This window comes from Falco rusticolus, chromosome 9, assembly GCF_015220075.1.
Source record: "Falco rusticolus isolate bFalRus1 chromosome 9, bFalRus1.pri, whole genome shotgun sequence".
Classification (NCBI taxonomy): Eukaryota; Metazoa; Chordata; class Aves; order Falconiformes; family Falconidae; genus Falco; species Falco rusticolus.
This window is the reverse complement of record NC_051195.1, coordinates 47303849-47330286: the sequence shown is the minus strand read 5'-3', so window position 1 is coordinate 47330286 and position 26438 is coordinate 47303849. Positions and strand designations below refer to the sequence as shown.

The window sequence follows — 26438 nt, the reverse complement described above, 5'->3', positions numbered from 1 at the left end:
AAGCCAAATTCATCTAAGGTGTAGCCTGTCTCCAATTACACATGGGTTAATGTGGCTGGGATAGTTTGACTAATCACAGCAACTAAATGAGTAAATAAATAAAGCTCAGCTTGTTCGAGTTGGCTAGCCTGATACAGAATACCAATACTCATAAGGGAAGCTCTCCTTTAGCCATTTTCCTTGTTTCTAAACTCAGAGAATGATCCCTTTAATAGCGAGCTCCTAGGACAGGGACGTGTTTATGGTTGCCTGCAACCTGAAGGCTGAAGAAATTTTCAGAATTTAATGGGAAAAGATCAGTATCATGTGTTGTACACCATGTAAGCTGATGAAGCAGGGGAGAAAGACACATGCTGTCCTCATCCTGCCAGCTTTTTTATTTGTAACTGGTCACTCTCAAGTCCAGAACTGGCTGCACTTGCTGAGTATGGCAAATCTGTTAGAAAGCTTCAGGGTAAAAAGGAATTTAATATTTTAATGTAGCAATTCTTTATAATCACATACTTATCAGAACAGCAAAGGTGAGATTCCATCATCAATGTTTATGTTGTGTATGTATGTGTATAGGTGTATAAGAGGGTTAGATATGTAATATAAATATATAGCTATACAGATGTAAGCTGTTGATGATATTTACAGAATACATGCATATTTTTTAAAAGTCAATCAAGCTAATTAAAGTCATGTTTCCTCAGATTACACCTGTTGGGGGAAATACCAAGGGAGGACCAGGGCTTACATCTGCGATCCATGCCAGTGTAGGGAAATTGTATTTGACAAGATGATTTATAAGAATGTTCCTACAAAAGAGGGAGATGAAAGGCACTGTAAAAATCACAGCGCTGCCTCTGGTTCCCACACCAGCATCAAAGTGCTGCTTCCCCTGCTTGGACTGGCCTTTGAGGATATCGCCCTGCTTTAATGATCCAGTTTGCAGAAACAGCTCTTGTGCTGATAATAACCCTTGATTAAGACGTTTGGTAGGTCATTTGTATTTTCCTCTCCAAGGTTTGTTGTTAGGTGCAGAGTATGACAATATTGGCACAGTGGCCACCACCTGTAAATGAGACATCGTTCTTTGGTTTGAACAGCGACTCACCCCTTAAAAGCTCCGTGTTTGTGTGAAATAGCCCCAACACACAGCAGAGTGGAGTAAAATCTTTAGACTAGCACATAACTATTTGAAATCATGCTATGATCTCGTCTTAAAAAAAACCCAAACACAACAGACCACCAAACATATGCTTCTCTGAAGTGCGTTTATAGGGCCTCTAAGTTAATGCATCCCAGGGACAGCTGTGTGCAGCAGGGATGAACCGAGCCGTCTGCCATGCTGCAGCTTTTGGATGCTTGTATGCCAGCCTTCCGAGCGCTCACGTGGTTCTTGTCCCCTCACACGGCTAACAGCCCCTCACACAGTTCATGTCGCCTCACATGGCTGACAGCCCCCCAAGCAGTTCATGTCCCCTCTCACAGCTAACGGCCACTGACACGGTTCTTGTCCCCTCACATGGCTAACTGCCCCCCATGTGGTTCATGTCCCTTCTCACAGCTAACAGCTCCTCACACGGTTCTTGTCCCCTGACATGGATAACAGTCCCCCATGCGGTTCATGTCCCCTCACACGGTTCTTGTCCCCTGACATGGCTGACAGCCCCCAGTACAGTTCGTGTCCCCTCACACGGTCCACAGCCTCTCACAAATTAAGCCCCCATGGACCTGCGAGACAGAGATCTCGCTTTGCAACTACTAACAGTTTCTTTCATTTTGCCTCTTCCTTCAAAAAAACCCGGTTTTCCTCGTTCTCAGGCTGAGCGGCCCGGAGCAGGGCGCTGACCCAGCTCCCCGCCGTCCCCCCGCCCGCAGCTCCCCCGTGACAGGCCGGGGCCGGGGCCGGCGCCGCAGCCAGTGCCCGGGCCGTGCCCCGCGGAGCTCTGTCCCGCCCTGGCGGCCTCCTGCGTCACTGCACCCGCCCCGGGAAACCCTGGCGCTCGGAAACGGTGGCGGGGGCCGGCAGGGCCGCACCCCGCTGTGCCCGGGACCCCCACAGCGCCGCGCTCCGTCAAACCCCGACCGGCCAGGAGCGAGGCCTGCGGCGGACAGAGGCTTGGCAGCACAGCCCCACCCGCCACGCCGAGCGGACAACCGGCACCGCAGCGCCCAACGCGGGAGGCACGAAGACCGGCCGCCCCCGCGGCCGCCCCCGCAGCCACCCCAGCCGGGCCTCGAACCCGTGACACCCAGAGCATGTCGCCACGGGGCGGGCGCTATCGACACCGCTCCCGCCCCTAGGGCTGCCTGCTGCTGGTTTGTTTTTGGTTTGTTTTTTTTTTTCCCCTCCGACACTCCTGCCGCCCCCTTTTCCCTTTAAGGAACGCGGGAGGGCGGGCCGAGCAGGCCGGAGAGAAACACAAACAAGCGCGCGGCGCCGGGCCCCGCGCGCTCTGTGGCGTCATCGCGCGACGCGGCATGACACGTCGGCGGCGGCGGAACTGAGGCGGATGTTCCAAGATGGCGGCGGAGGGGGCTGGTGCTGCGGCCGTGAAGGGGGGCGGCGCCGCCCGCTGCTGAGGGGTCTCCGTCGGCGGGGAGCTGCCAGGTACCACGGGGCAGGACCGGGCGCCGCCGCAGCGTGAGGGGCGGCTGAGGGAAGGGGCCTGCGGCAGCCCGGAGGGCTGGGAATCCCGGCCGGGCTGCGTGAGGAGCGCAGGGCCTGAGGTGCGGGCCCCGGGGCTGGCGGCGGCCGGCGCTCCCCTCGGTGCGGCGGGGGCTGCCCCGTGCCGCCGTACTTCAGTGCGGGTGGGTCTCCGGGCGGCGGCTCCCGGGGCCGCCTGCCGCAGCGCAGGGAGGCGGTGGGTCGCTGGCGGCCCCGGGGCTCGGCCCCTGGCCCCGGTTGGGCCAGGTGGTGGTGCCGCAAGGAGGGGCGCGGCGGTGAGGGGCTGCGGCAGGCACCGGGCACTGCTGCCCAGGCGGCTTTCCCTGCAGAATTCGGGCAGGGTTTGGGATTTGGGTCGTTCTGGGTTGCCTCGGGTGCCACGGTGGGACAGGTGCACGAATAATATTTCATGGGGTGGGGGAAAGAGGGATCCTACAGTCATCATTATTACCTGGCACTCGTTATCGTGTATTTCTTTTGACAAGACACAATACTTGTCGCAACTCAGGTTTTTTTCGAGTTGACAAGTGTCATAGGTCTGTGCTTTACTGGAGTAGCAACTGCTGCTGACTCAGTAGTGCAGTTGCCTGGAAGTGTTGGGACCTGCTGGTGTAATGGACTGGTAGGCAGTCTCCTTTACAAAACAAATGGAAATGTTTTGTGCTGCTTCTGTCTGTGAATCATGTTAAGCTCTGTGCTTTTGATTTCCTAAAGAGCTCTTTTCATAGAGCCATAGAATCATGGAACTGTTTGGGTCAGAAGGGACCTTAAAGATCACCCAGTTCCACCCCCCTCCCACGAGCAGGGTCACCTGCCACTAGACCAGGTTGCTCCCAGCCCCGTCCAACCTGGCCTGGAGCACTTCCAGGGATGGGGCATCCCCAGCTGCTCTGGGCAGCCTGTGCCAGCACCTCAGCACCCTCATGGTGGAGAATTTTGTCCTGATATCTAATCTAAATCTACCCTCTTTCAGTTTAAAGTCATTCCCCCATGTCCTACAACTGTATTTTTACTGAATAACATTTGTAACTGTGGTTGCCATTTATGAGAAGGCCAGTAGGAAGCTATCAAGAGTACTAAAAATGTAGAATGTGTTCAACCTGAGTGTCATCCACATGTGTGCAGGTGTGCAACTGTCGACATAAAAAAAATCTGAAAAACTGGTGTCCCAGATACTGATTTTTTTTTTTTTTTTCCAAAGCTGCAAATCTCATTTGCTAGCTATTCTTGTCTTTGGGATTGCAGCAGGGTTTTTTTTATTCACTTTGTTCTCATTGTTCAGAATCTGTGTATGTGAACATGTTATTTAGTCTTCGGTATGCGCACATGTGTGTGCCAACGTGTGTGTATATATAGGCATACATGAGAATTAACATTAGTACTCTGTAACCTGCTTTGTGGGCATACTTTTTCTTGTTTAAGCGTAATTTATATAGTTTATGTCCCTTGGAGATAGGATTAAATTATTTTCCCCAAAATAAATTATTCCTTCGTGCAGATAAATTTTCACAGGGGAGTTTAAAACTAATCATGGCTGTAGAGCTCATCAGGTGAAATTTATTGATGGCTTTGTCTAGAGGGTACTTTTAATCTTTTCTTTCCCTCTTTGGTAACATTTTCTTGGCATGTCTGGAAACACCTTCTGCAATTGTTATTTCTGGTGACTAATGTTTAGCAGGCTGCTCTGCATTATCTGTTAATAAACCTGTTGAAAGTTAAGAATTTCTAGGCTAGATAAGTAGGGATGGATTGTTGTTAACTTACATAGTTATTTATCATTTATAAATTTCTTGAAATCAGCATTTCTGTTAACACTGGATTGGGGGCAGGGAGGGTTGGTATCACAGAGTTGATATCTTCTGTTTAAATGACCTGATATGGGCATGTTCATTTTATTTGTACTTACTTCTTCAAATCGTGCATGCTTTTACTACTGTGTCCAGTCTGTTAATATTAACTTTCCTTCTGTAAGGGATCTGATACCCTCCTATTGAACTTCTGTAGTGCAACATTAGAGATCCTGCTATGGGAATGGCAAGCCAGTGCTTCAGAGTACAACTCTATGCTTATTTTAATTAGCTAATTACTTGTAGTTACAAAAATGTGTTAAAGTTCTGGGATTTTTTTTTCTCTGCGTACATCTGATAAGACACTGTAAGGCGTGAAGGCCACATTAGAAATTTGGAGGTGCATATTTAAGTTGTGAAAAGAGTTGGCTTTTGTACTCAACTGTATTTCAGAAACAACTTTTCTATTAAGAACAGAACTATTGGGTAGGTATCAACACTTTCCAGGAGGTAACTGTCTTGGCAGACTTTTTAATTAGCTTCTTTTCCTCCCCACTTAGCAGTATGTTGCCTAAACCTACTAGTTTATTTGGAGGGGAGAGAGGGGTTTTTACAGTTAGGTTAATACAGTAAAGAACATGATGAACAGTAAATGGGGATGTCCAGAACAGCCTGAGATTTCCTAAGCATGTTGGAACTGAGGTGGGTGTTTTAGGCAGGGTTTCCTGGTGACATGGCTGGCAGTAAGCATGGCTGGCTAGAAAACTTTCACCTCGGTGTTGTAGTAGGAGAAAAGATTATGAAGCACTGAAACCTTTTTGTAAGCATTCCTTGATAGAAGTTCAACAGCAACTTGAGTTTTAAAAAGAATGTTGAAGACAAACGCAAGTAATGCATGAAACTAAGGAGGCTTTCTATTTAATGCTGTTCTATTGAATTCAGTTTCTGGTTTTCTTTCACATTTTAACAAAACACAAATTTTAACAAATTTACAAAGCCTTAGCTTAAGATATGGCTGTGAAATAAATGAATACGGGGGAGAAGTTGAGAGGCGGTGTCTCTGTTGGCTGGTACCTCAGGCCCTCTAAACGTAGGACTGTTGAGTTCTGCAGTGATGAGTAGACAGGATTTTTCCCTAGGGTAAGTTGTACTGATGTCTGATAAAGTCTGTGTAGTTCATGCTGTCATACCAGTCAATTGGAATTTTTTAGTTCTAAATCTTTATGAAGTACATGTAGTCACACAGTGGTCACTCAATATGTATTTTTGCTAACCAGAAATCAGAAGTGTTTCTCATTTGAATTTCTGTATAGCTATTAAAATTTTGGCTTGATTACAAACATCTGAAACTTCTGGCTTCCCATTTTGTTACTCTTACTGACAAGATGCTGAATCTTGAAAAAAACCCCAACCTACACAAAACACAAACAACAAAAAAACCACCTTACAAATTGCACAGCTTTTGTCTGTCTTTTATAAACAGAATTGCATCTGGTATGAAACAATTTCTGTGGGCATTTAACTTTGCATTATATAAATGATGTTTGTTGTGTATTACTAGAAACCAAGACTATCACGTTGTTGGTAAAGCTTCACAGAGCTGAACTGGGCAAGTACTGAAGAACTCCAGTTTTGCCAGCTTCCCTTCTCCCCAGATTGTTAAGGGGTGATAAAATTGAAAAAATAAGTGTTCCTGATTAATTTACTGAACTTCCTGTGTATTCCTGTGTTTGGAGTTCTTGCTGGCAGAGTTGGAATACTTCTGTGCCTGTCACTTCCACCCTGAAATACAGCTATAACTCTGATACTGTGCCAAAGTCCCACTAGTGTTAAAGTGAGAAAAATGATTAATTGAAAGATAGGGGCAGTTGATTATCTTTTATATTCTCAAATGCAGTTTTACTATTGTGCAGCATTCATCTAGAGGAGAGAAAATTTGTGATGAAAACCCAGTTGCCTTTCTCAAAACAAATAACACTAATGTCCTACACAATGTTTTCTTTATTAAAACAAAAATGGACTGTGTTCTGTTCAGGGGAATAAGATCTCATGAATTCTTTTTTGAGGTGCTTCTCATCTTACCTGTAAAAAGGTCCATTCACACTGAGCAGCAGCGCAACAGAACTGAAGATCTTCTCTAGTAGAATTAGTTACGTAGTAATTTGTCAACTCCTTACAATTAGATTGAACTTGCCATAGTGTTTGCAGGTTCTGTTGCGGGCTGACTGCTGCTGTGCCTTGTCTATGATGCATGCTTCTGCTTAAAACAATTTTGGGGAAATATATCAGTATAATTCCATCAGTGCTTTAATGGTCTGAGATTTTAACATTTGTGCAAGACTGAACTGGGTTTAATTACTCAGAGCTATTTGTTAATACGGTTGTTAAATAATGTGCATTGTTACCACACAGCATTAAGCTTCATTAATACTGGATTTGGATTTAGAAATACAATGTTATGTATAAGTTTTTTATACATTCTGGAGAAAAGAGATTTTCCACTTCAAATTATTAGAGTAATTTTGTTTCTAAACTAAAAATTAAGTGCTGCATGTATTGTGAGAAAGGAAACTGACTTGTCATCTGTTTTGCCTTAACAGGTTGGGAGAAGGAATCTCTCTACTGCATCCACTACTAGTTTGTCGACTAGCATCTGACCCTGCTAGAAGGCCATCATGCAGCAGCCTCCACAGACTGTTCCAGCAGGAGCTGCAGCTCCACCTCCTGCAGGCATTGCTCGGAACATGTACTGGAGAAACAGCTCACTCAGTAAACGAGCAAATGCAACAGCTGCTCCAGTGCAGCCTGTGACAGACCCTTTTGCATTTGGCAGACAAACTCCACAGGGTTCCCCTTTAGATAATCCATCCAAGGGCAATGCATTGGTTATGCAAAGTTCTTCCCCAGCAGTGTTTCCGCAGCCAGCCATTATCCATACTTCACCATCACATGCAGGGGACAATCCTCATGGACTGCATACGTCTTTATCAGCTCCTGTATCTCAACCAGGAATAAATACCAGTACGTTTTCTAACGTTCCAATTCCTTCACTGTCCCCAGGATATATTATAAATAGTACCACAGAAGCGCATCCAAATGCAGATCTTGGACTCTGTGGGCCTGCAGTACCATTACATTATAATACAGGAGCGGCAGTTGAAAATTCTTTCAGTGTGCATCCTGGAATGGTGTCTGCATCAAACAAACCTGGAGGTAGACAAGATGTTGGTAGAGACCCAAATGATGTTCCTTCAGGACCCAATGCAACGGCACTCTTCCCTCCACCTCCTCAGCAGCCTATGTCTCAGTGGAGGCCTGTTCAAAGTAACCTGCAGTCTCCAGTTCGAAATTTTGTGCCCTACCCTGAGCCGTCTTCTCAGATTGACGTTCATAACGTTTCTCAGTCCTCTGTTAGTACTTCTCATCCTCCTCTACAGGCAAATTTACAACAAGTTCCTGTACACCAAGGTATTCCACAAAATACCACGCAAGCGCCTTTATCCATTGGTTGTGAAAAGAATGGGAAAAATGGCTCTGCAAATAGCAGTCATCACATGAATAGCATCCAGCCTGGAAATGTGTTTAGGCAGAATACAGAAATGACTAACACTTGGTTAAGTCAACCATACCAGGAACAATTTTGCCCACAGCCACCATTGCAAGATTCCAGTTTTGTCATTCCCACAGCTCAGGAAAATAACCCCCAAAACCAGTCTCCAGATATGCCTGAAACATCGAATAGACCTGTTCCCGCAGATCGAGATTCAGGAACTCTTTCCATGTTTTTCAAAGGGGATGAGGCAGAAAATGAAGAAATACTTTCATCTGAAAAAAATTACGTAGTTGAGAAAACGGAGTTTGATGCTTGTCAGCCACATTCGGCATCCTTGTATCACCAGCCAATGCATCCTCAGCGGGTTGCAACTAATGTTCTCTCTCAGGCGCAGATTGGTACAGGTTCAGCCAGTGAGATGGTGCAAAAAGGAATGGATGCCCAGTACTTTTCTAAAATTGTAAGTCAGCAGGAGACGCAGGCCGCTAAGCACTCTATGTTTGTTAGTGATGACAAGGCATGTATAGGTGACCCATCTGGGAATGGTGGCTCACAGTATGAAAACGTTGAGAACCTGGAGTGCATTCAGAATCAAGAAGTGCTGCCAAGTGAACCACAAAATGCTTCATCCCCTGGTGCTGGTCCTGATCTGTACAGATACGGTTCCTTTCCAGGTCAGATGCTTCCAAAGAATGCTGTTGTGAGCCATACTGAAGGAGGACCAAATTTGGAGGCACCCGATTCGTTACCTCATCCTGTCCGACCAGATAGTGTATCTTCAAACTATAGCAACATTAGCCATAGGAGCGCTTCAAGCTCAGCAAGACCTCAAGAGCAAGTCGGTACGTTTATTCAGCAAGAAAGTGGGAAGCCTGATGAAGAATCTTCTGCTGGCTTCTTTAAACAGATTGACTCTTCTCCGTTGGGAGGTGATTCAAGTGAGCTAAACCTGGGCAAGAGCTACCATGGTAATCTATCCCAGCCTCCAACTCCAAGTCCTCCTAAGCCCACAGGAGTATTTCAGACAAGTGCAAATAGTTCTTTTGAACCCGTGAGGTCCCATGGAGTTGGTATAAAACCTGCGGAGATTGACCAAGCAAAGATGGTGGTTGAATTAAGAGAGAACCACTCAAACCAAAAGAATATCAAGAAGAATACAGCTGTGCCGGCTGCATCCCCAGGCAATCTTGAACAGCCACCAGATAACCTGGAAACTATTTTCATGCCTCAGGTACACCCACTGCCTCTTGCAGTCACTGGTGAAGCTGGAAATATGTTGCACTCGGGACCTGTTACGGAAAACATACAATCAATATCCGAGAGAAGGTCCTCAACAAGAGCTCAGGGAGCAGTTAAAAAGTGTGATAGCCCAGCAACAACTTTGTGGGCTCATAATGAGTTACCTAATTTTGGGGGAAATGTTCTTCTAGCTCCTGCTGCTCCTGCAGTGTATGTACCTGCCAAACAAACTGTAGAAGTCATTCAGCCACCAGAAGAAGGCCTGTCTAATCAGCAGCCAAGTAAACCAGGGACTATTGCTGTTCAGCTTTCCCAAGATAGACATATACCTTCTGAGAATCTTGAGAATCCTCCCAAAATGGGAGAAGAGGAGGCACTTCAGTCTCAGGCAAGTTCTGGTTATGCAAGTTTGTTGTCTTCTCCACCTACAGAGTCTTTGCAGAATCAACCTATCCTGATTGCTCAGCCTAATCAAAGTTATAACTTGGCTCAGCCAATTAATTTTTCTATTTCTCTGTCTAATCAGCTAAGCAGCAATGAAAACAATCAGCCAATGAAGGACTCTGGGGTTGGGGACAAGCCTGCGATGGGTCCTCAGACTTCACATGCTGGTGGGATCATTTCTGGCGAAAACGTGCCATTACCTGTCATGCAAGTTGGATCTCTGTTAGTTAATGCACTTCCAAATACTAATCTGTTAAAACATAATGTATTACAAAGCCCTGTTAATTCCTCTGATACTGCTTCTAATCAGCCGGCAAATTTGCTTATGAAAACTCCACTTAATTTGGCTCCAGAAGGGCAAAAGAATGTTAATATGGAAGGGTTTATTCCTGAATTTGCTAGCAAGCCGGGGTCTAGCTCATCCATTTCACCTGGGACAAATATTGCTGGTGCAAGTCCACTAATCCCCCCTGTTAATTCTGTAATACAGGCTAATAATTCTGCAAATCATTCAAATAGCAAAGAAGAAGTTGCTGGAGTGCTCGACTTCACAGTGTCACGGACGTTGGAGAAAAGCAGTGCAAGTAATTCTGTGCAGGTGCATAATCAGTCGCTTTCTGGTGGTCCAGTATATCCTCAACAGTCAGCTGGTAGTAGTGCTGGTCAGATGCATCCTGAGATGCATGACAAACAACATTTCTATCAACAGGTGACAAAAGATGTACAGCATCAAGCTGTATCAGACAGAGCTGTACAGGGAGCATTGCCATCTCAACCACAAATGCAAGCAGCTCAGATGCAGCAACCAGCATCTTCTGGGCAGTCCTCAGTTCCTTCAAACTACCAGGTGGCCGCAGGGACTAAAGCAGTGCAGGCATCACAGCAGCATGAGAACCAGGTGCTGAGTAACCATCCCCAACCTGTGGGTCCCCAAGAGGCAGATTCGGTGCAGCTGACAACAAGATATGATCAGACAAGTCCTGATAAGCAGCCAGCATCTGGACAGCTGTCGGGTGCTCCAGCTTCCACAGCCCCTTCTACCACCGTCAGTCAGTCAGTCATGCCAAATGTGCAACAAGACCTGCAGCGTCCATCCCTGCCTCAGACTCCTCAGGATGCCTTTGGTCCACCCCAGAACCCTTACTACTACTACAGACATCCTTACGACGCTTATCAGCCTCCATATCCGCCACCTTATCCTCCTGCAGACCCCAGAACAGCAGCTCATCTTTATTACATGGTAAATTTTTATTTCTCCCTTCCTCCCCCCTCAGTATGTATTGGGAATTTTCATCTTTGAATTAAGAATGTAAACCATTGTGCCAGGATCGCTTAGTATAGCATTCACATTAAGTATTTAATTGTCAGGAAAATCCAGATAGGAATAACAAAACTTACATTACAAAGTTTATAAAAAGTTAAAGTAGTTGCTAATACCGATTCCAGTTGGCAAAGATATCAACTGACAGCAATTTATTTGGTTCTTTGGAAAAAGCTGGCAGTTATAACTGTCTTAGCTGCCCAGATGTTCAAATTTGATTCCCATCTGTTGCCTGAATTACTGACAGCATGGTTGCAGAGCGGTCAGACTGCTTTTAGTGCAGGCATAATGTTTTTTTTTCTTAAGTTTAGGATATTAATAGACTTGAATATAACTTGTCACAACAGGTATCAAAAGCTATACTGTAGTCCATTGATCTGCATCTCTTCAGGTGTCACAGTTGCGTGTGTGGTGATTTCTTTGTTTTTAAAGGTTTATTCCTGCAGGTGGGAAACCTCTTATCTTACATGCCAATCTCTTTTTCTAGGAGGATAGCTATGGACAGTATGACCCACGGTACAGCACTGGTTATATGGAACCTGGGAGCTATCGCTATTCTGAGCCTGAACGTCCTAGTTCCAGAGCCAGTCACTGCTCTGACAGGCCACCTTCTAGGTATGTAATTCTTAAATTGAGTAAAGATCTGGTACATCCTGAAGCAGTGAGTATAACGATGCCTGTTGCAGTTTTATAGCATAAGCTGCAGTGAGGAAGTTCAAAAACTCAGTGTGCTGCCATAGGAATGGACCATATCAAATGCCATGTCTAAAAGGATATGATTCCACAGTCTTTTCTGTTGCTAAGCCTTATTACCCCTTTCATTCAGATCTCTGGGTGGTTGTTGGCATTTCTGCCAGGCAGGAAGTCATCGCAATGGACTTGGTGCTGAGATTAGCTCTTTTTTATGTGTGCTGTGAAAGAGCAGTGTAGGCCATGGGTTTGTTAATACGTGTTTAGTTTATGGCTAGCACTTAAAACAGTGGCCCTAGTTTGGTTAATAAATGGCACGTTGGTCTGTGATTTGCCTTGCAAGCCTAGCAGTATGAGTGGCCTGCTGATGTATGTTTGTTATGTGTATATATGATGTATATTGTATATATGGTGTTTCAGGTGTTCAGAAGAGAGCGCTGGTGAATCAGGTGAAAACATCCTGGTGCTGTGTCAGATTATTTTGTCTGATGATTACTTCAGATGTGTGGATAAGCTTTCTCACAAAACTCCCAAACTGTGGTCCATGTAGCAGAGGTGCTGTGTGGGCATGTTTTGCCCGCTGACTTCACTACAGATTTTGATGCAGGTGGCATGTGAATTAGGAAAACTTAAAAGCCCTGGTCTGGCTGGTTATATGAAATAATAAATTTGAGAGGAGAGCAATACATTCAGATGCTACTTGCAAATGCTAAATAAAAAGCAGAAATGGAATCTCTAGTATTTCTCAAGCAAGAAGCAGCAAATTACCTTCCAGGGATTACTACTTTCTGATGATTATTGCATAACTGTTTTGTATGAACTTCAAATTAATGACAGAATGTTAATGTTGCATTATATAGTGGGTGGTTTTGCAGGTTTTTGAGAGACAACTTTTCTGGAAATGAGGAAATCCTTTGTAGCATTTGTCTGGTTTTGTTGGTATCTTCAAATCTTGATTTCAAATCTTCAAATATTTTGATTACCACCTCCAGAAGATTATAGGTGTGTATTGGCCTTGGAGTGCACATGTAGCTACAGCCATTGTTTTGATAACTTTTATCATCATCTTAAGTAAATCTGTGCACTGTGAGATCTTGTAATGAGATAACAGCCTTTAGCAGCACTTCCCCTGGTGTGTACTCTTCTTGTGTACTATTTTTATAAGAGGCTGAAATTCCTGTAGGTGGTATTGGGCAGATCAAAGCCTGTTAGAAGTAGCTCTGTCGGTGTTTGTGTGCCATGACAGTGCAGTCAGATGTGGACTGTGGTATGGTATTGCAGGGCAACGGAGCCAAAGAGTGGCAGAGTCAGCGTGATAATGTGTCTGAAATTTGCCCTTAATGTACCAGTGTTGATGCTGCAGCTTTGTAAACGCTGTTTGGGGAGGGGAAGGGAACATCTTTCTGAAGGAGTCTGAGAAGACTGGTTGGGTGGATAAACCTGATGTGATAAGATCACATCTCTGCAGAGGTGGGTGCTGTGTTAACGAACTTCCCACACGTTCCAGGGTGGAGCATCACTTGACTTGCTTGGCTACTTTGGAGTTTGCACTATCAGTTGTATGATCAGTTGTAGAGGAGCGTGAAGGTTCCCAGCATTCCACACTGGCATTAAACATCTTTACCTCCTGTAGGTGTATGTGTATATCTATGTGTGTTTGTGAGTGTATACACGTGTGTAGATATAAACGTACATGTATATACATATATGCGTACATATGTATATGTAGACATGTACATTTTTCACCTAACATTCATCTTCTGCCTTTTTTCAGAAATTGTGGGATGGTGTCCTAAAAATGGCATATAATAAAGGCTCATGACTTTTCAAGTGACGGCCACATCTTTCTTTTTCCATCAGACGTACTCTAATTATCTTTTGTATCTGCACTGACTCTTACTTTGATGTGTTTTAGTCAGGTTCTTGCACTTGTTCTGTTCATTTGGAGAATTGCTATTCTAACACGGGCTCTGTAAATGAGTATTTTCTTCTATTCAGTCCTCTCTATTTGCTCAAATAAAAAGCAAGGCTTTCCTACACGCTACTGTCTGTCCAAGCCTATTGAGAAGGCTAATAACCCAGAAGATGCCTGGAATTAGTTGTGTAGTGGTGTGCTGTGTTACAATTACATCTCAATGCTCTCATTTATTTGTCAAAGTATTAAATGTATGGATGTGCTAACGCTACAAAACGTTGCTGAATCTACTGAAAAGCAAGATTGAGAAACAGACTGAGTGCAGAATGAAAATAAAACATTGGGATTATGGTAGTGCTAACCATCATGTTAGTATTCTGTGTGCTTGCCAGCCACAGATTTGCATCAGCTCCAAGTCAAACAAGGTGGTGCGATACTGAGTTCTTTGGCCAGGTCGCCAAAGGAAAGTGTAGTCCATTTTGGTTCTGTTTCTTTTCCAACTGTATTTAATGCTGGTGACAGATGCCACAATGGCAGCCCTGGAGACTGAAACTTTCTGTTCAGAATTATCTGTGAGAGTGCTAGTTCGTGTCCTGACCCATTTTCATGACCTCTTCTCCAGACTGTAGTCCTCTTTTCGTCACCGTAAGATGTATAGCAAAGCACCATTAAAGTTGAGGGAGCAATTATTTCATTACTTGCTAAGTTACTGACTTCTCTGTTGAGACAGTTCAAAGGATGCTAATTATAGCAGCGATTTTTGTGATTAATTGTCTGTAAGTAATTAAACTTATCACCGAAGCACTTTACAAAAATCACTTACTTGTGGTGTAAGGGCTGACAGCTTTTTATGGCCCACAACAATTTAGTGATATATTGGTTTTTAAAGTCTTTATGATTCCTTGATTTCCTGTAAATGCGTTATTTTAAATATGAAACTCTACCTAATCAGTTATGGCTTACAATTCTTCATATCTCCTGTTGACTTTAGAAGAGATTGAAGGACGAATAATAACTTTTACCTGTGCGCTTTCTTTCAGACAAGGCTATACTGAAGATTATTATGCAAAAAGTGGATGGAGTGATTATTATCCAGGCTATTACTCAAACTCATATGATTATGGAGGTAAGGTGTCAAAATGAACTCTGAATTTTTTATAGAAAAATGCAGATTTAAACAAAAATTTATGGGGAGGGGAAACTTTAAGATAAGAGAATTATTATGCTTTTTCATATTAATAAAACTTTTATCCTTTCCACAACCAGCAAGAATAAAATTGCATTTGCTGAAAATTGATCTTTGGGCCTATTTCAGTTCGTAATACCATTCTTGTATGTTTTTTATTTAGTAGCAGTAGTAAGTAGAAAATAGATTGATTTTTTGTCCTCACTACCAGCCTTCGTTTTGCCTTTCCATTGTGAAAGCACACCATTGAAGTCTACAGAATAGTTTTCTTCAATGTGCTGCAAACACACTCACTGGGGTGCATCCTTGGTGTGTAACTTGCAGGCAGACCTCTAAAGCAGATTTTAGGTGGATGTAAACTGAAATTGACTGATGAGTAGAGTTTGGTTTTGTCCATAATTATCTGAGTGCTCACAGAGACATACTGGTGTTTGTAATCTGAAGAAAATAGCTTGTATAGTGCCTGGGAGGATTTTAAGCAACATCTGTCCACATCCTGAGACATGACGCTCTGAAGACCGATCACAAAGATTCTGTTAATGTTTTTTGAGTTATTACCATGTTATGATCAAGTTTTAAAGTTGTTAGAAAAGATCTATCTGTCTGATGGTAAACACTGTCTCTTCAAGTGTATCTAGCTAGCTATAATCATGTTTCTCTGAAAGGTGTGAAATCTGTTTTTAGGGGTGGGTGTTTGTTTTGGTGTTTTGTTTTTTTTTAACTAAAAATGAGTGGACATATTTATGTAGCTTTAGGTACATTATTTTGGTTTTGCTATGTGCTTCAGGACCAAATCAGCATGTAGTTAAAGAGAAAGGAGTAGAAAAAGGTTATAGGCAACGGCTTCCAACACCTAAACCATTTCTTTCTGTTCTCCGAAGATCCAAGTCGCTGGGAACGTTACTCATCAGCTTATGACCCCAGATACAGAGATCCTAGAAGTTATGGTCAGAGGTATTGGTATGATGCTGAACACAACCCTTACCAGAAGAGAGAAGCATATCCATATGGCAACAGGTTTGTCCATTCCATCCATATTCTCTCAGTGCCCATTCTAGACCTAGGGTAGCACACAGCCTAGGCACTGACGACAGTCAGAGAACTAGTGTGTATGTCTGAGTCAAGGTGGAGGATCTGGTATTCATTTCTTCAGGGCTGAGTCCCTCGTAGTTAAATGTGTCATCAGAAAATTAAGTTATGGTAGTAAGTGTTAAGGCAAAGGCTGAGGCTTTGCTTGTGCCCTAATAGAAATGCTCTATATTTGCTGAAGATCTGCCCCAAAGCCTTCAAAATATATGAACTGTTGTGACAGTTATATCAAGCATCAGAATTCCAGGGTATCACGCAGCTTTGTAAGTAAAATCCTCTCAATACTCTCTAGGAATGTAGGTGCATCCTGTAACAGACTACTGAAATGCAGTATTACACGTATTTCACAGATACATGTCGCTAGTCCTTTCTGTAGCTTTAATGTAGGTCATTGAGGAAAAACGGATAAGCTGTCATGTCACTCGTAAGAAAAGGATTTAAGGTAGTAGGACTTGTTTTCAGAAGAGGTGAACATTCTGTGGGTTTTCCCAGAACAGTCTCTTGAGTATGATGTTGGTCTTGATCTTGAATATTCTGGATAAACTTCTTAAAGAAACATCAGTTTGTTTTCTGTAATGAAAATCTCAGTCTAGGGAATAATCTAAAAGCCCTTCTGAAGTTAGGTACAACTCTCTTCTTGACTGATAAGCAGTGAAGTCACTTTCCTCAGGGATATGGGTGGCTATGTTCATTTTTTCTTTGTATGTTTCTTTGTTCAGACATGACCAATATGAAGATAACTGGAGATACGATCCTCGTTTTACTGGAAGTTTTGATGATGAATCTGAGCCCCATAGAGACCCCTATGGTGATGAATTTGACAGGCGCAGCGTCCACAGTGAGCATTCTGGTCATAGTCTCCGTAGCTCCCGCAGTGTTCACAGTCACCAGAGTAGTTTCAGCTCTCGCTCTCAACAAGTGAGTTTCAAATGGTCACATCAAGTACTCTTTTCAGTTGAGTTGGGGCTTTCTCGATTTTGGGGGGTGGGTGAAGCATTAGAAATACAGAAATATTTCTGGGTTTAGCTTGAAAACTTTTATTCTGTAAGTTAAGGCTGTTTTGTAATATAGTTTTGAACTTAATATTTATCACAGTTGTCAAGAGAACTTTAACCAAAATCAGCACTCAGCTGTGCAAGTTGCCACACACAGAGAAATGGAAAATTTCCTCTACTGAATCCATTTACTGTTTGTGAGAACTTTGCCCTTACTGTGCTTGGCTGTAGTTGATAATGTGTCTGGCTTTGTGTTATGTTGTTTTTCTCATCACACGCATGAATGCTATTACTGAACTTGGGATCTGTTAAAAGACTAACTCCATATTTGTATGATGCTATTTTGACTTTAAAAGCAAAACCCAAACCTAACTGATCACTCATCTATTTATGCCATAAGTACAAATACCCGAAGAACACAGAGAATATTTGAGCTATTTTTGAGGCACAGTCTTTGCTAGTGGAATGTCATTTTAGCTGTAGTCTCATGTGTTGGTTCATCATGTTACTTGGAAGTTTAGGTGTTTTTTCAGCCTGAATTCAGATTCATTTAGTAATATTGAAAGTAGTACTGGAGATTATTTAGGCATCCATCATTTTAATCAGTTGAGATTTTCTGTCAAAGTGTTACAGCAGAGGTGAATGTTGGTTCTGATCCATAGTTGCTGATACAGAACCTGCAGCGCATTCTGTGATGTTATTCTTCACACAGGCACATAGACATTCTGTTGTGAGAGAACTGAACATACATGGATGTGAACAGGTCAAATGGTAGTAAAAACGCTAAGTGAGAATGTTGAGATACTAATTATCTTCTGTAGCCCATTGCTGCAGGTGTCTTGCAGGGTAGCTTTTTCAAATGCAGTGGTGTAGTAAGCCTGGTTTACGAATGGTGTAAAGGATTTCAGCTGGGTGGGGGAATGCTTACAGTCTTGAGTCGTGCTTGCAGTATTGCTTGCTTTGTGTAACTTCATGCTCTCTGCTAACAATTACTAATATGATCTATTCAGAGCCAGCTGTATAGAAGTAATCATGATCTAATGGCTAATACATATGAAACTACTGCGCAGGGAGTGTTGCTCCACACAGATTACCCATATGGTGGATATGCTGCTAACTTTGATGGACAACAGCCTTTTACAGGTTATGGCTACCCGACTGAAACTGGATGGTCAGCTGTAGAACAAGGTATTGGCACCCTTGGGGAAGGAGGAGGGAAGGCACTGTGCTTGTGAGGTTGTCTGCCAGTAGTAGTTTGCACTTATGTTAATATTTGTAGTGTATGAGTTGCCTTTCTTGTATTCATTGAGCATGTTAACAGGAAAAAAAATGCTGGTTTACAGTGTATGTGCACGTGAACAAAGTCTTGTTTCCTTTTCAATTAAGGATAACTTACTTGCTGAAACCTGGGTATATGACAAAACAGTAGCAGCTAGACAGTGTTTGCTATGAAGTACTGCATTACTTCTATTTGTAAATGTCTTTTTAGGTAGATTTTTAACTGTGCTGCTTGTGCTTCAGGGGGAATGATTAAAGCTTAACTTAAACTTCAGATTTTTCCATAGTTTTTTTTCTTGTCCTTGTTTCTCTGGAAAAAGTTTTTTCCGGAGTATGTTGAAGTAGATTAGATCTTTGAAGATGTGCCGTATATCTGTACAGAGATCACAGAAATGTGTCTTGATATGAACAATCAAAGCCCCTGCATAGAAAAAATAAGTGGATTTTGAAGTTTTATAGTCTAGTTTTGTTCTTATTGCAAATCTTCAGAAAATCTTTGGGACTATAATGGAGCAGATCAATTGTAGCTTATAAAGTTTAGCTAAATTGAATGGCAGGGTTTTTTCTACTAGTACTTCAGGATTACTGAATTGGATAAATACCATCAGCAAGTTCACTTAGTTGCAAGACAGGGTACTTGTTCTTACTTTAGCTTTTCTTCCCATTTCAGCACCTTTAAGGCCCTCAACACCTGAGAAATTTTCAGTGCCTCATATCTGCGCAAGGTTTGGTCCTGGGGGCTTCCTAATAAAAGTGCTGCCAAACCTGCCTTCAGAAGGACAGCCAGCTCTGGTTGAAATACACAGTATGGAGGTAAAGTTTAAAAGAAAAAAGGGAGGTGGTGGTGGAATACAGGTCTGCCTTTTGGAAAGGGAGTGGGGAACTTGGGTCTATAGCTTCCTGACTTTTTTTAGTATGTGAACACGTAGTTCTTTTATCTGTTTGGGCTGTAACCATAAGAAAAACAGTAACTTGAAAAATTCTTTTCCTCTGAGAGATGAGGTAATCATGATCAGATCATCTAGCTCCTTATTTGTTCAGGTAAAATCCTTACATCCTAGAAGAGCTGGGAGTTGTGCTGGTTTATTTCTCTGTATTGTGGGTCATAGGGACAACACTGTCCTCATACATTCTCTGCAGGGCTGAGGATTGTGTGTCATCTAGATGGACTGGGGATTGACTGGGGATTAAATATCATGGGTATATTTTCATTCTTCTTGTGCAAAGAAATGCAATACTCAGTTTATGTAAAATATATGGAAGGATGGGTTTACGTGATGAGGGTAGAATTCATTGTTAAAGTATCACTGTAAGGGAGTAGAGTTGTACAAAAGTACTAAAACAGCATCATGAAAATTATTGGACTTGGCAGTGTTAGGTTTATGGTTGGACTCAATGTTCTTAAATGTCTTTTCCAGCCTAAGTGATTCTATGATTTGATTCTATGATTAAGGAGATATGAAGAAGATCTTTGTATTTTGCTACGGAATGACTTCCATGTAAAGGAGATTTCGTAATTTATTATCCTTGTGCAAACTGCAAGTTATCATATGTGTATTAAGAGCAATAGGCTTGATTACACTATGGGTTATGTTCAGGTCTGGGGTTTTATTGTTAAAAAGAAAAATTCATAATTATAAGAATTTCTTACGGATTCTCTTTGTTTTTTAGACTATGTTACAACATTCCCCAGAGCAAGAAGAGATGAGAGCATTTCCCGGTCCTCTTGCTAAGTATGTTCTTACAGATTTCAGAAATAACTTCAATGCATTCAGAATCCATTTCATCATTGTCCGCAAATTACAGGATTTAAACTAATTGAAAATATTTGTGACTTTTCACATGCTTAAATAATACATAAGCTTTAAATTTGTTCGTCATAGTAATCACAATAACGATCTGAATGTTAACATTTGTCTCATTAAAAACTTTCTTCTTTTTTTTTTTTTTCAGGGATGACACCCATAAAGTAGATGTTATTAATTTTGCACAAAATAAAGCTTCACAGTGCTTTAAGAATGATAATCTAATTGACAAAGAGTCTGCAAGTCTGCTTTGGGACTTTATTGTACTGTTGTGCAGGCAGAATGGGGTATGTCTCACTGCTTGAATGTTTATCTATCCTAAAATATTTTATAGGCAAAGTGGTATTTATGTAAAAGACAGTAATAAAGTTACTTACCTTGGAACAGTGCACAGATTGATGGAACAGGTAAACTGGTCACTTGTCCTGAGGTGCTGAGAGGTGCTGATACTCACATGTTGTTGTTGAGGTGATAAATAAAATGAAGGCAATGTTGAAGTAAGAGTAATTTTTTTTCTTTTTTCTCTACATGTGTAGACGGTTGTGGGAACAGACCTGGCTGAGCTTTTGCTCCGAGATCATAAAACAGTGTGGCTTCCTGGAAAGTCACCAAATGAAGCAAATTTGATTGATTTCACTAATGAGGCTTTGGAACAAGTGGAAGAGGAATCTGGTGAAGCCCAGCTCTCATTTCTCACCGATAGTCTTATAACCACAATTGACAGTCTTGAGAAAGAGACAGAGAGATTTAGGGAGTTACTGCTTTATGGCCGCAAGAAGGTGAATGCGTATACTGTTGTTCCAAATACTGCATGCATCTTATTTTGTTTACTTACTTTTCACAAATCTTAAAGCTCTAGGTATCAGTTAAAATAATTTTTGCAGCTTGCAGTGCATATGATGTTTCATGGCGCTGCCCTACAATGATATGGAAGAACGTTATGCCCTACAGTTTATAATATAAAACAAAATTATATTCATGTGTTAGCATTTGATCTAAACAAATACTTTTTCATTCAGTCACAAAGTACTACTGTAAAACAATCATTGTTGATCTGAATAGTATGTTAAGCTGTTTCCAGGAAACTAATTTTTATATTAATTAGGATGCTTTGGAGTCTGCGATGAAGCATGGTTTATGGGGTCATGCTCTGCTACTTGCCAGCAAAATGGACAGCAGAACACATGCAAGAGTTATGACCAGGTACTGTTTTCCTTGTTGATTAGTACAATATGACTACCTATTCTGCTAGAGGTAGAGATTTGGTGCTCAGAAATCTTAATGTCAAAAGCCTGAGTTATCCTTAGTAGCTCATGCAAGAATTATGCTTTCATTTTACCTGTATATTCAGTTGTTCTCTGTTACTTTTTATTCTGGGGCCTTCTGGCCATAAATCTGAGAAGTTATTCTATGCCACTCATTCTGTTTAAGAGGTGTTTGAACAGTGTCATATGTGGCCTTGGTTGACAGGTGCTGTTAGTCAGGCTTTTAAAAAACTGTGCAAAAAAACAGCTGCCAACTTTGTTAAAGCCAGGTAGCTCTGTCGTACCCTTCGTTCTCCTTGCCTTGAAGAAGTAGATGTGTTTGTGCACGCTTTGTCTGCAGACAGAAAAACTTTCAGCTTCCTGAGCTTGTGAAATCACGTACCAAGTCTCCTCGGCTGGCTTGGGAAGAACCCTGAGATTTTTCCTGGCTTGGACTACCTTGTGTCAGAGTGGCAGATCCAGTTAACTAGTAACATTTTGCTTTTGAACATTATCCACTGGGCAATTGCTTAATTCAGTGTAGTATTTGCAAACAGCACTTCCTTCCCTTAAACTAAGCTAGATTAACTACCACTGAGTGTTTGAGTACATCTTATCTGCTTACCCCATGTTTTTGCTTTGTTTTTCTGTATAATGTCTCCGTAGATTTGCCAACAGTCTCCCAATTAATGACCCTCTGCAGACTGTTTACCAGCTCATGTCTGGAAGGATGCCAGCTGCATCCACGGTAAGATGCGAGTGTGAGCTGCAGTTGAGACTAAAGAGGTACTGCAGTTGAGTAGTGTAGTTCACAACAGTAATATTTCCATGTGCTTTTCCTAGAATGTCAGATAAGTTGTTTTGGTCCTTTTTAGGTTGAAACACCCATGCAGAGCTCCAGTCACTGATTTGACTAAGTAATTCTTCTCATTTTAGTGCTGTGGAGATGAGAAATGGGGAGACTGGAGGCCTCATCTAGCAATGGTGTTATCCAACTTGACCAATAATGTGGACTTGGAATCCAGGACCATTGCTACCATGGGAGACGCTCTTGGTAACTCTTGGGGAATGAACAGGGTGATGATGACTGAAGGAAAAGCTTTCTGAAAGCTTTAGTTACTCAGCCTTTTTTTTTTTTAAACAAGCTATTGCTGTGTGAAATGTAAAGTGGAACAGTTTTATATGGCTGTGTCTCTGTTGTGAAGGTGTTTGAATGCAAAGCCAAAACAATACGGGACACTGAATTTACAGTGTGCACCCAAGAGGAAATATCCTGAGTTCTGTCACATATTTCTCTACAGCTTCTAAAGGCCTGCTGGATGCTGCTCACTTTTGTTACCTTATGGCCCAAGTTGGTTTTGGAGTTTACACAAGGAAGACAACAAAGCTTGTCCTAATTGGATCAAATCATAGGTTTGCCTTTTTTTTTTTAACACAACTTTTTAGATGAAAAAATGAAAGCTTAATGGCTTGACAGACTGTGTTGCACTGCTGCCCTTACCATCACTAGCCACAGCTGGTTTTGAGATAAATATTTGATGCCCTGTCCTTGTTCGAGGAGAAGTTACTGAGTGTCTTAAGAGTGATGTTTCTGACTTCATTTCTGATTGATGGATCTGTATTTATTGTCAGCATATATAATCTCAATGTTAAATAATTTTTTTCCTCTCCCGTTTCTGAATAGTTTGCCATTTTTTAAGTTTGCCACTAATGAAGCCATTCAAAGAACAGAAGCTTATGAATATGCACAGTCTCTAGGAAGTCAGCCTGGCTGTTTGCCCAATTTCCAGGTGAAGAGCTGTTTGTTTCAGGTTTGGGGGGGGGTTGGCAAGTTTTATGTGAGGCTTTCATCTCTCATGTTCTGTATTCAGCATAGCAAATATTTTATCCATTGTAACGTGAAATATTAATGGATAATGTAGTGCAAGATAGCTTTTTTCCTCTTGTCAGTTAAATCTACTTTTCACATTTTTCATAGATGTATTCTGAACTTCTGAATTTTAAGTTTTGTTGTCATTGTAACTCTATATTCCTAAAGAAAAATCCAGGAGAATTTGCTGGTACTGGCTGTTAGACAAATAGATAACTTCCATTGGGTACACTGGGTGGAAGAGCAGAACTGAATGCTTTTTCCCTATTTTTCTTTTCCTGCCTAGTATAGATGTGATAATGGGATATCTGAGCTTTCAGCTGAAGTGAGAGATTGCCTTTCATTTGATACTTCTACAAATGTTCTGATCACTTAGTTTATTTCACCTCCTTGCATTCCATAGGTTTTCAAATTCATCTATGCTTGCCGACTAGCTGAAATGGGACTTGCTGCTCAGGCTTTCCATTATTGTGAAGTCATTTCTAGAACTGTCCTTAAAGATCCACATTACTATTCACCTGTACTTATTGGGCAGCTAATCCAGGTAACATAAGGAAGAGTGAAGTATTTGTGGCTTCATACTGTAAGTGATAACCTGTGGTTAAAGTTGCATTTTGTTGTCTGGTTAACCTAAACTTTACAATGATTCGTTTTTTTAGATGTCATCACAACTACGCCTGTTTGACCCACAGATAAAAGAAAAACCAGAACAGGAATCTTTTATTGAACCTTCATGGTTAGTAACGCTTCGACATGTGGATGGACAGATCAAGGTACAGAATGTACTATTCAACATGAAGTATTCTCTTTTAAGGATTAGTGTAAATCCAATTTTTTAAATGGTTTTGCTTATACTGCTAATCACAGAAACATATTAAGTGACCTTATGGATGTATTCATGTTGTGAAGTGCAAGTGTTATGATTTAAACCAAGTGGATTTACCACACTTCAGTGCCCTAAGATTTAATACCAAATAGTTAAAGGGTAGTGTACGTTATGAGACAGGCGTTTTTTAGTACCATAATGCAAGGGGAATTGCAAGGCTTATTGGGTTGTAATAACTCCTGCTGTAAGCAGATGTTCTGCTTGCCAGGAAAAAAAACGTTGTGTTTGAATTAGTCTAACTAGTTCATAACAGAGTGGAAATAATTGCCATTTATTTAGAGATCTGTTAGAAATTTGAACCTTGAGCTAATTAACTAAGCTTCCATTTGAAAAACATCCAAACAAAACTTCCCAAGAAAACTTCAATTGATTTGTTGAACTTGGCCTGCAAATGGCTGACGGCTCCATTTTTTTTGACTAAACGCTAAAAAAAACCCTGTGTGCTGTTTTCACTCTTTAAGTTTTCCTTTGCTGTATGTTCCCTTGGTTATGAACTGAATGTCTGGTACAGTTAATAAGATCTTGCTTTTTTGTGCAGGAGGGTGCAATAGCTTATAACACAGACAGATCCACCCCACCACCATATGCATGTAGTACACCAAGCTCTGAATTAGACCATGCTAGTCAATGTGATGGAGCAGGAGTTGGCCGTGACATGGGTCCAGGTGCTGAAAATGCATTGTTAGCATCCTTATTACCCAATATGGCTCAACAGATGCAAAGTGTGCAGCTGATGCCTTCAGGTTAGTGTTTCATATCCTTCTTCATGACAGAGAGAAAATAAACTTTCCAGGTTTCTGGTATAAGAAGCTACTTAAGAGGGTGGTAGAAACAGTGAGATTTCACTTCCGCATTATATCATTTTATTTGTAGGGTAAAAGGTTCATATACTAGAATTTCTTTTTAGTTATAACTTCTAATTTCTTTTTTTTTGTGCGCTGCAGTACCTCAGGCTGCCCTTGATGGGTCAGCTGCTATGATTCCTCCTGGTGACCAGGAAGCTGTCCGAAGTGTCCCTTTCTATTCAGTGGCTTCTCAGCCTATTGGTCCAGGACCTGGCTTTGCACCTCCAGGATTTTCAAATCCATATGGAAATGAACCATCACCCCTGTATTTAGGGTCAGCACTACCACCACGAGGACCACCACAAGAAATTGAACCACGGTCAGAAGAGCAGATAAACCCAGAAACAGGTCTGGGATCTTAAACAGCTTTCCTTCCTTTTAAGGGGAAAGAAGTATTTTGAGGGAAAATGCAAAATATCTCAATATTTAGCAAATAGTAAGTCAAGTCTTGGGTAATGAAATTTAAACCATGTAATGGCACAGAAACATCTGTGCAAAGTTAGAGTGTTTATCCTGCTTATTTGGCTTTAAATTAAAAGAGAGGTCAGACTTGGCAGTTCATGGTTTCGACCCTAACAGGTAATCGCTGAGTGCACAGGGGCTGGCAGTTCTGTTTGCAGGGTCTGTGATTGGAGCCTCTGAGCATCAGTGTCTGGGACGCAATAAGTTCTGATTCTGTGACAGGAGAACCTAACACATGAGACAGCAGGCATACACAAGTTTGGCAGAGCTCTGTTAGAGATGTGAAGAACCTTTTAGTGCTCCATACAGATGGTTGCATCTCTCAGCCTGCTCTAACCTGTGTTTAGAACTAATGTAATACCCATGCAGAAGGGAAAAAAAGAATCCTAGAAACTGCAGTTCATGGTCTTTAAAAGACCAGGTTCTTTCTGTCACAAAACTCCTAACTAGTGAAAGCTGTTGTGTTGTGTTGTTGTGGGATTTGGGGACGCTTTGGTTTTGGTGGTTTTTTTTCATTGTTGTTGTGTGTCTGTCTCATCCCGTCCTCCTCACTAACATAATCTAATTTGTTTTTTAAGGAACACAGAGAATTGCCCGGGAGTCTCCTTCACAAAGCTCTTTCCCTGAACAAAGGGAAGAGGATTTCTATGGCAGAATGGCTAGCATGGTATCTTTATTTCATACATCTTTTGAGCAAGTGTCAGCTGCATGACAGACCTTTGCAAACAGAGTATATTGGGGCTTTGTCTTGCTCTTCAGAAAGACTTGAGGATTAGTTTTTCTTTCCCACTGATCTTCCTCTTCAGTAGAATAAATAATGAAGAGCTAGTTGAACAATTTTAGCCCTAATTTTATTCTCTTAAAAACAATTTTTTTTTTAAAAAAAGGGGGGAGGGGGGATATCAAGCTGTTGTCTGAAGAGTTTTTTTTTCTCTGCCCTGCCTTCTTCTCCCACCTCCCAGAATGATTCTTTATACCCAGAAGAACTTGTAGTATACATCAGCAAGTGAGGGAAGCAGGGCCCAGTGAACAGTTCTGTGACTGAGTTTTAAAAGGCCAGCGTTAACTGCCACTTGATCATGATTGGAAATGTAGAAGGTGTTTATCAAAATCCCAACCCCCTTTTTAAAAATACGTTGTATTTTCACTGTTTAAGTATCACTGAAGTTGGCC

At 41.8% G+C, this 26438-nt stretch overlaps 1 protein-coding gene across 7 annotated transcripts in view; it reads left to right on the top strand.

Moving 5' to 3' along the window:
* The first annotated feature begins 1997 nt into the window (after positions 1-1997).
* SEC16A (SEC16 homolog A, endoplasmic reticulum export factor) overlaps positions 1998-26438 on the top strand; it is a 31972-nt gene continuing 7531 nt past the window's right edge. For 3 of the 7 annotated variants that reach the window (XM_037400379.1, XM_037400381.1, XM_037400378.1), the window contains exons 1-21: positions 1998-2599; positions 7044-10919; positions 11488-11615; positions 14646-14731; positions 15673-15808; positions 16600-16798; positions 17886-18063; positions 18824-18966; positions 19825-19886; positions 20107-20245; positions 20495-20737; positions 21064-21161; positions 21869-21950; positions 22139-22256; positions 22504-22615; positions 22887-22992; positions 23476-23616; positions 23732-23845; positions 24497-24701; positions 24903-25151; positions 25844-25932. In XM_037400379.1, the coding sequence (XP_037256276.1) occupies positions 7119-10919; positions 11488-11615; positions 14646-14731; positions 15673-15808; positions 16600-16798; positions 17886-18063; positions 18824-18966; positions 19825-19886; positions 20107-20245; positions 20495-20737; positions 21064-21161; positions 21869-21950; positions 22139-22256; positions 22504-22615; positions 22887-22992; positions 23476-23616; positions 23732-23845; positions 24497-24701; positions 24903-25151; positions 25844-25932 (6429 nt within the window). In that variant the 5' untranslated portion in view covers positions 1998-2599; positions 7044-7118. The remainder of the gene's footprint in view (positions 2600-7043; positions 10920-11487; positions 11616-14645; positions 14732-15672; positions 15809-16599; positions 16799-17885; positions 18064-18823; positions 18967-19824; positions 19887-20106; positions 20246-20494; positions 20738-21063; positions 21162-21868; positions 21951-22138; positions 22257-22503; positions 22616-22886; positions 22993-23475; positions 23617-23731; positions 23846-24496; positions 24702-24902; positions 25152-25843; positions 25933-26438) is intronic. The other 4 variants (XM_037400384.1, XM_037400385.1, XM_037400383.1 and 1 more) reach the window with 4 other exon arrangements.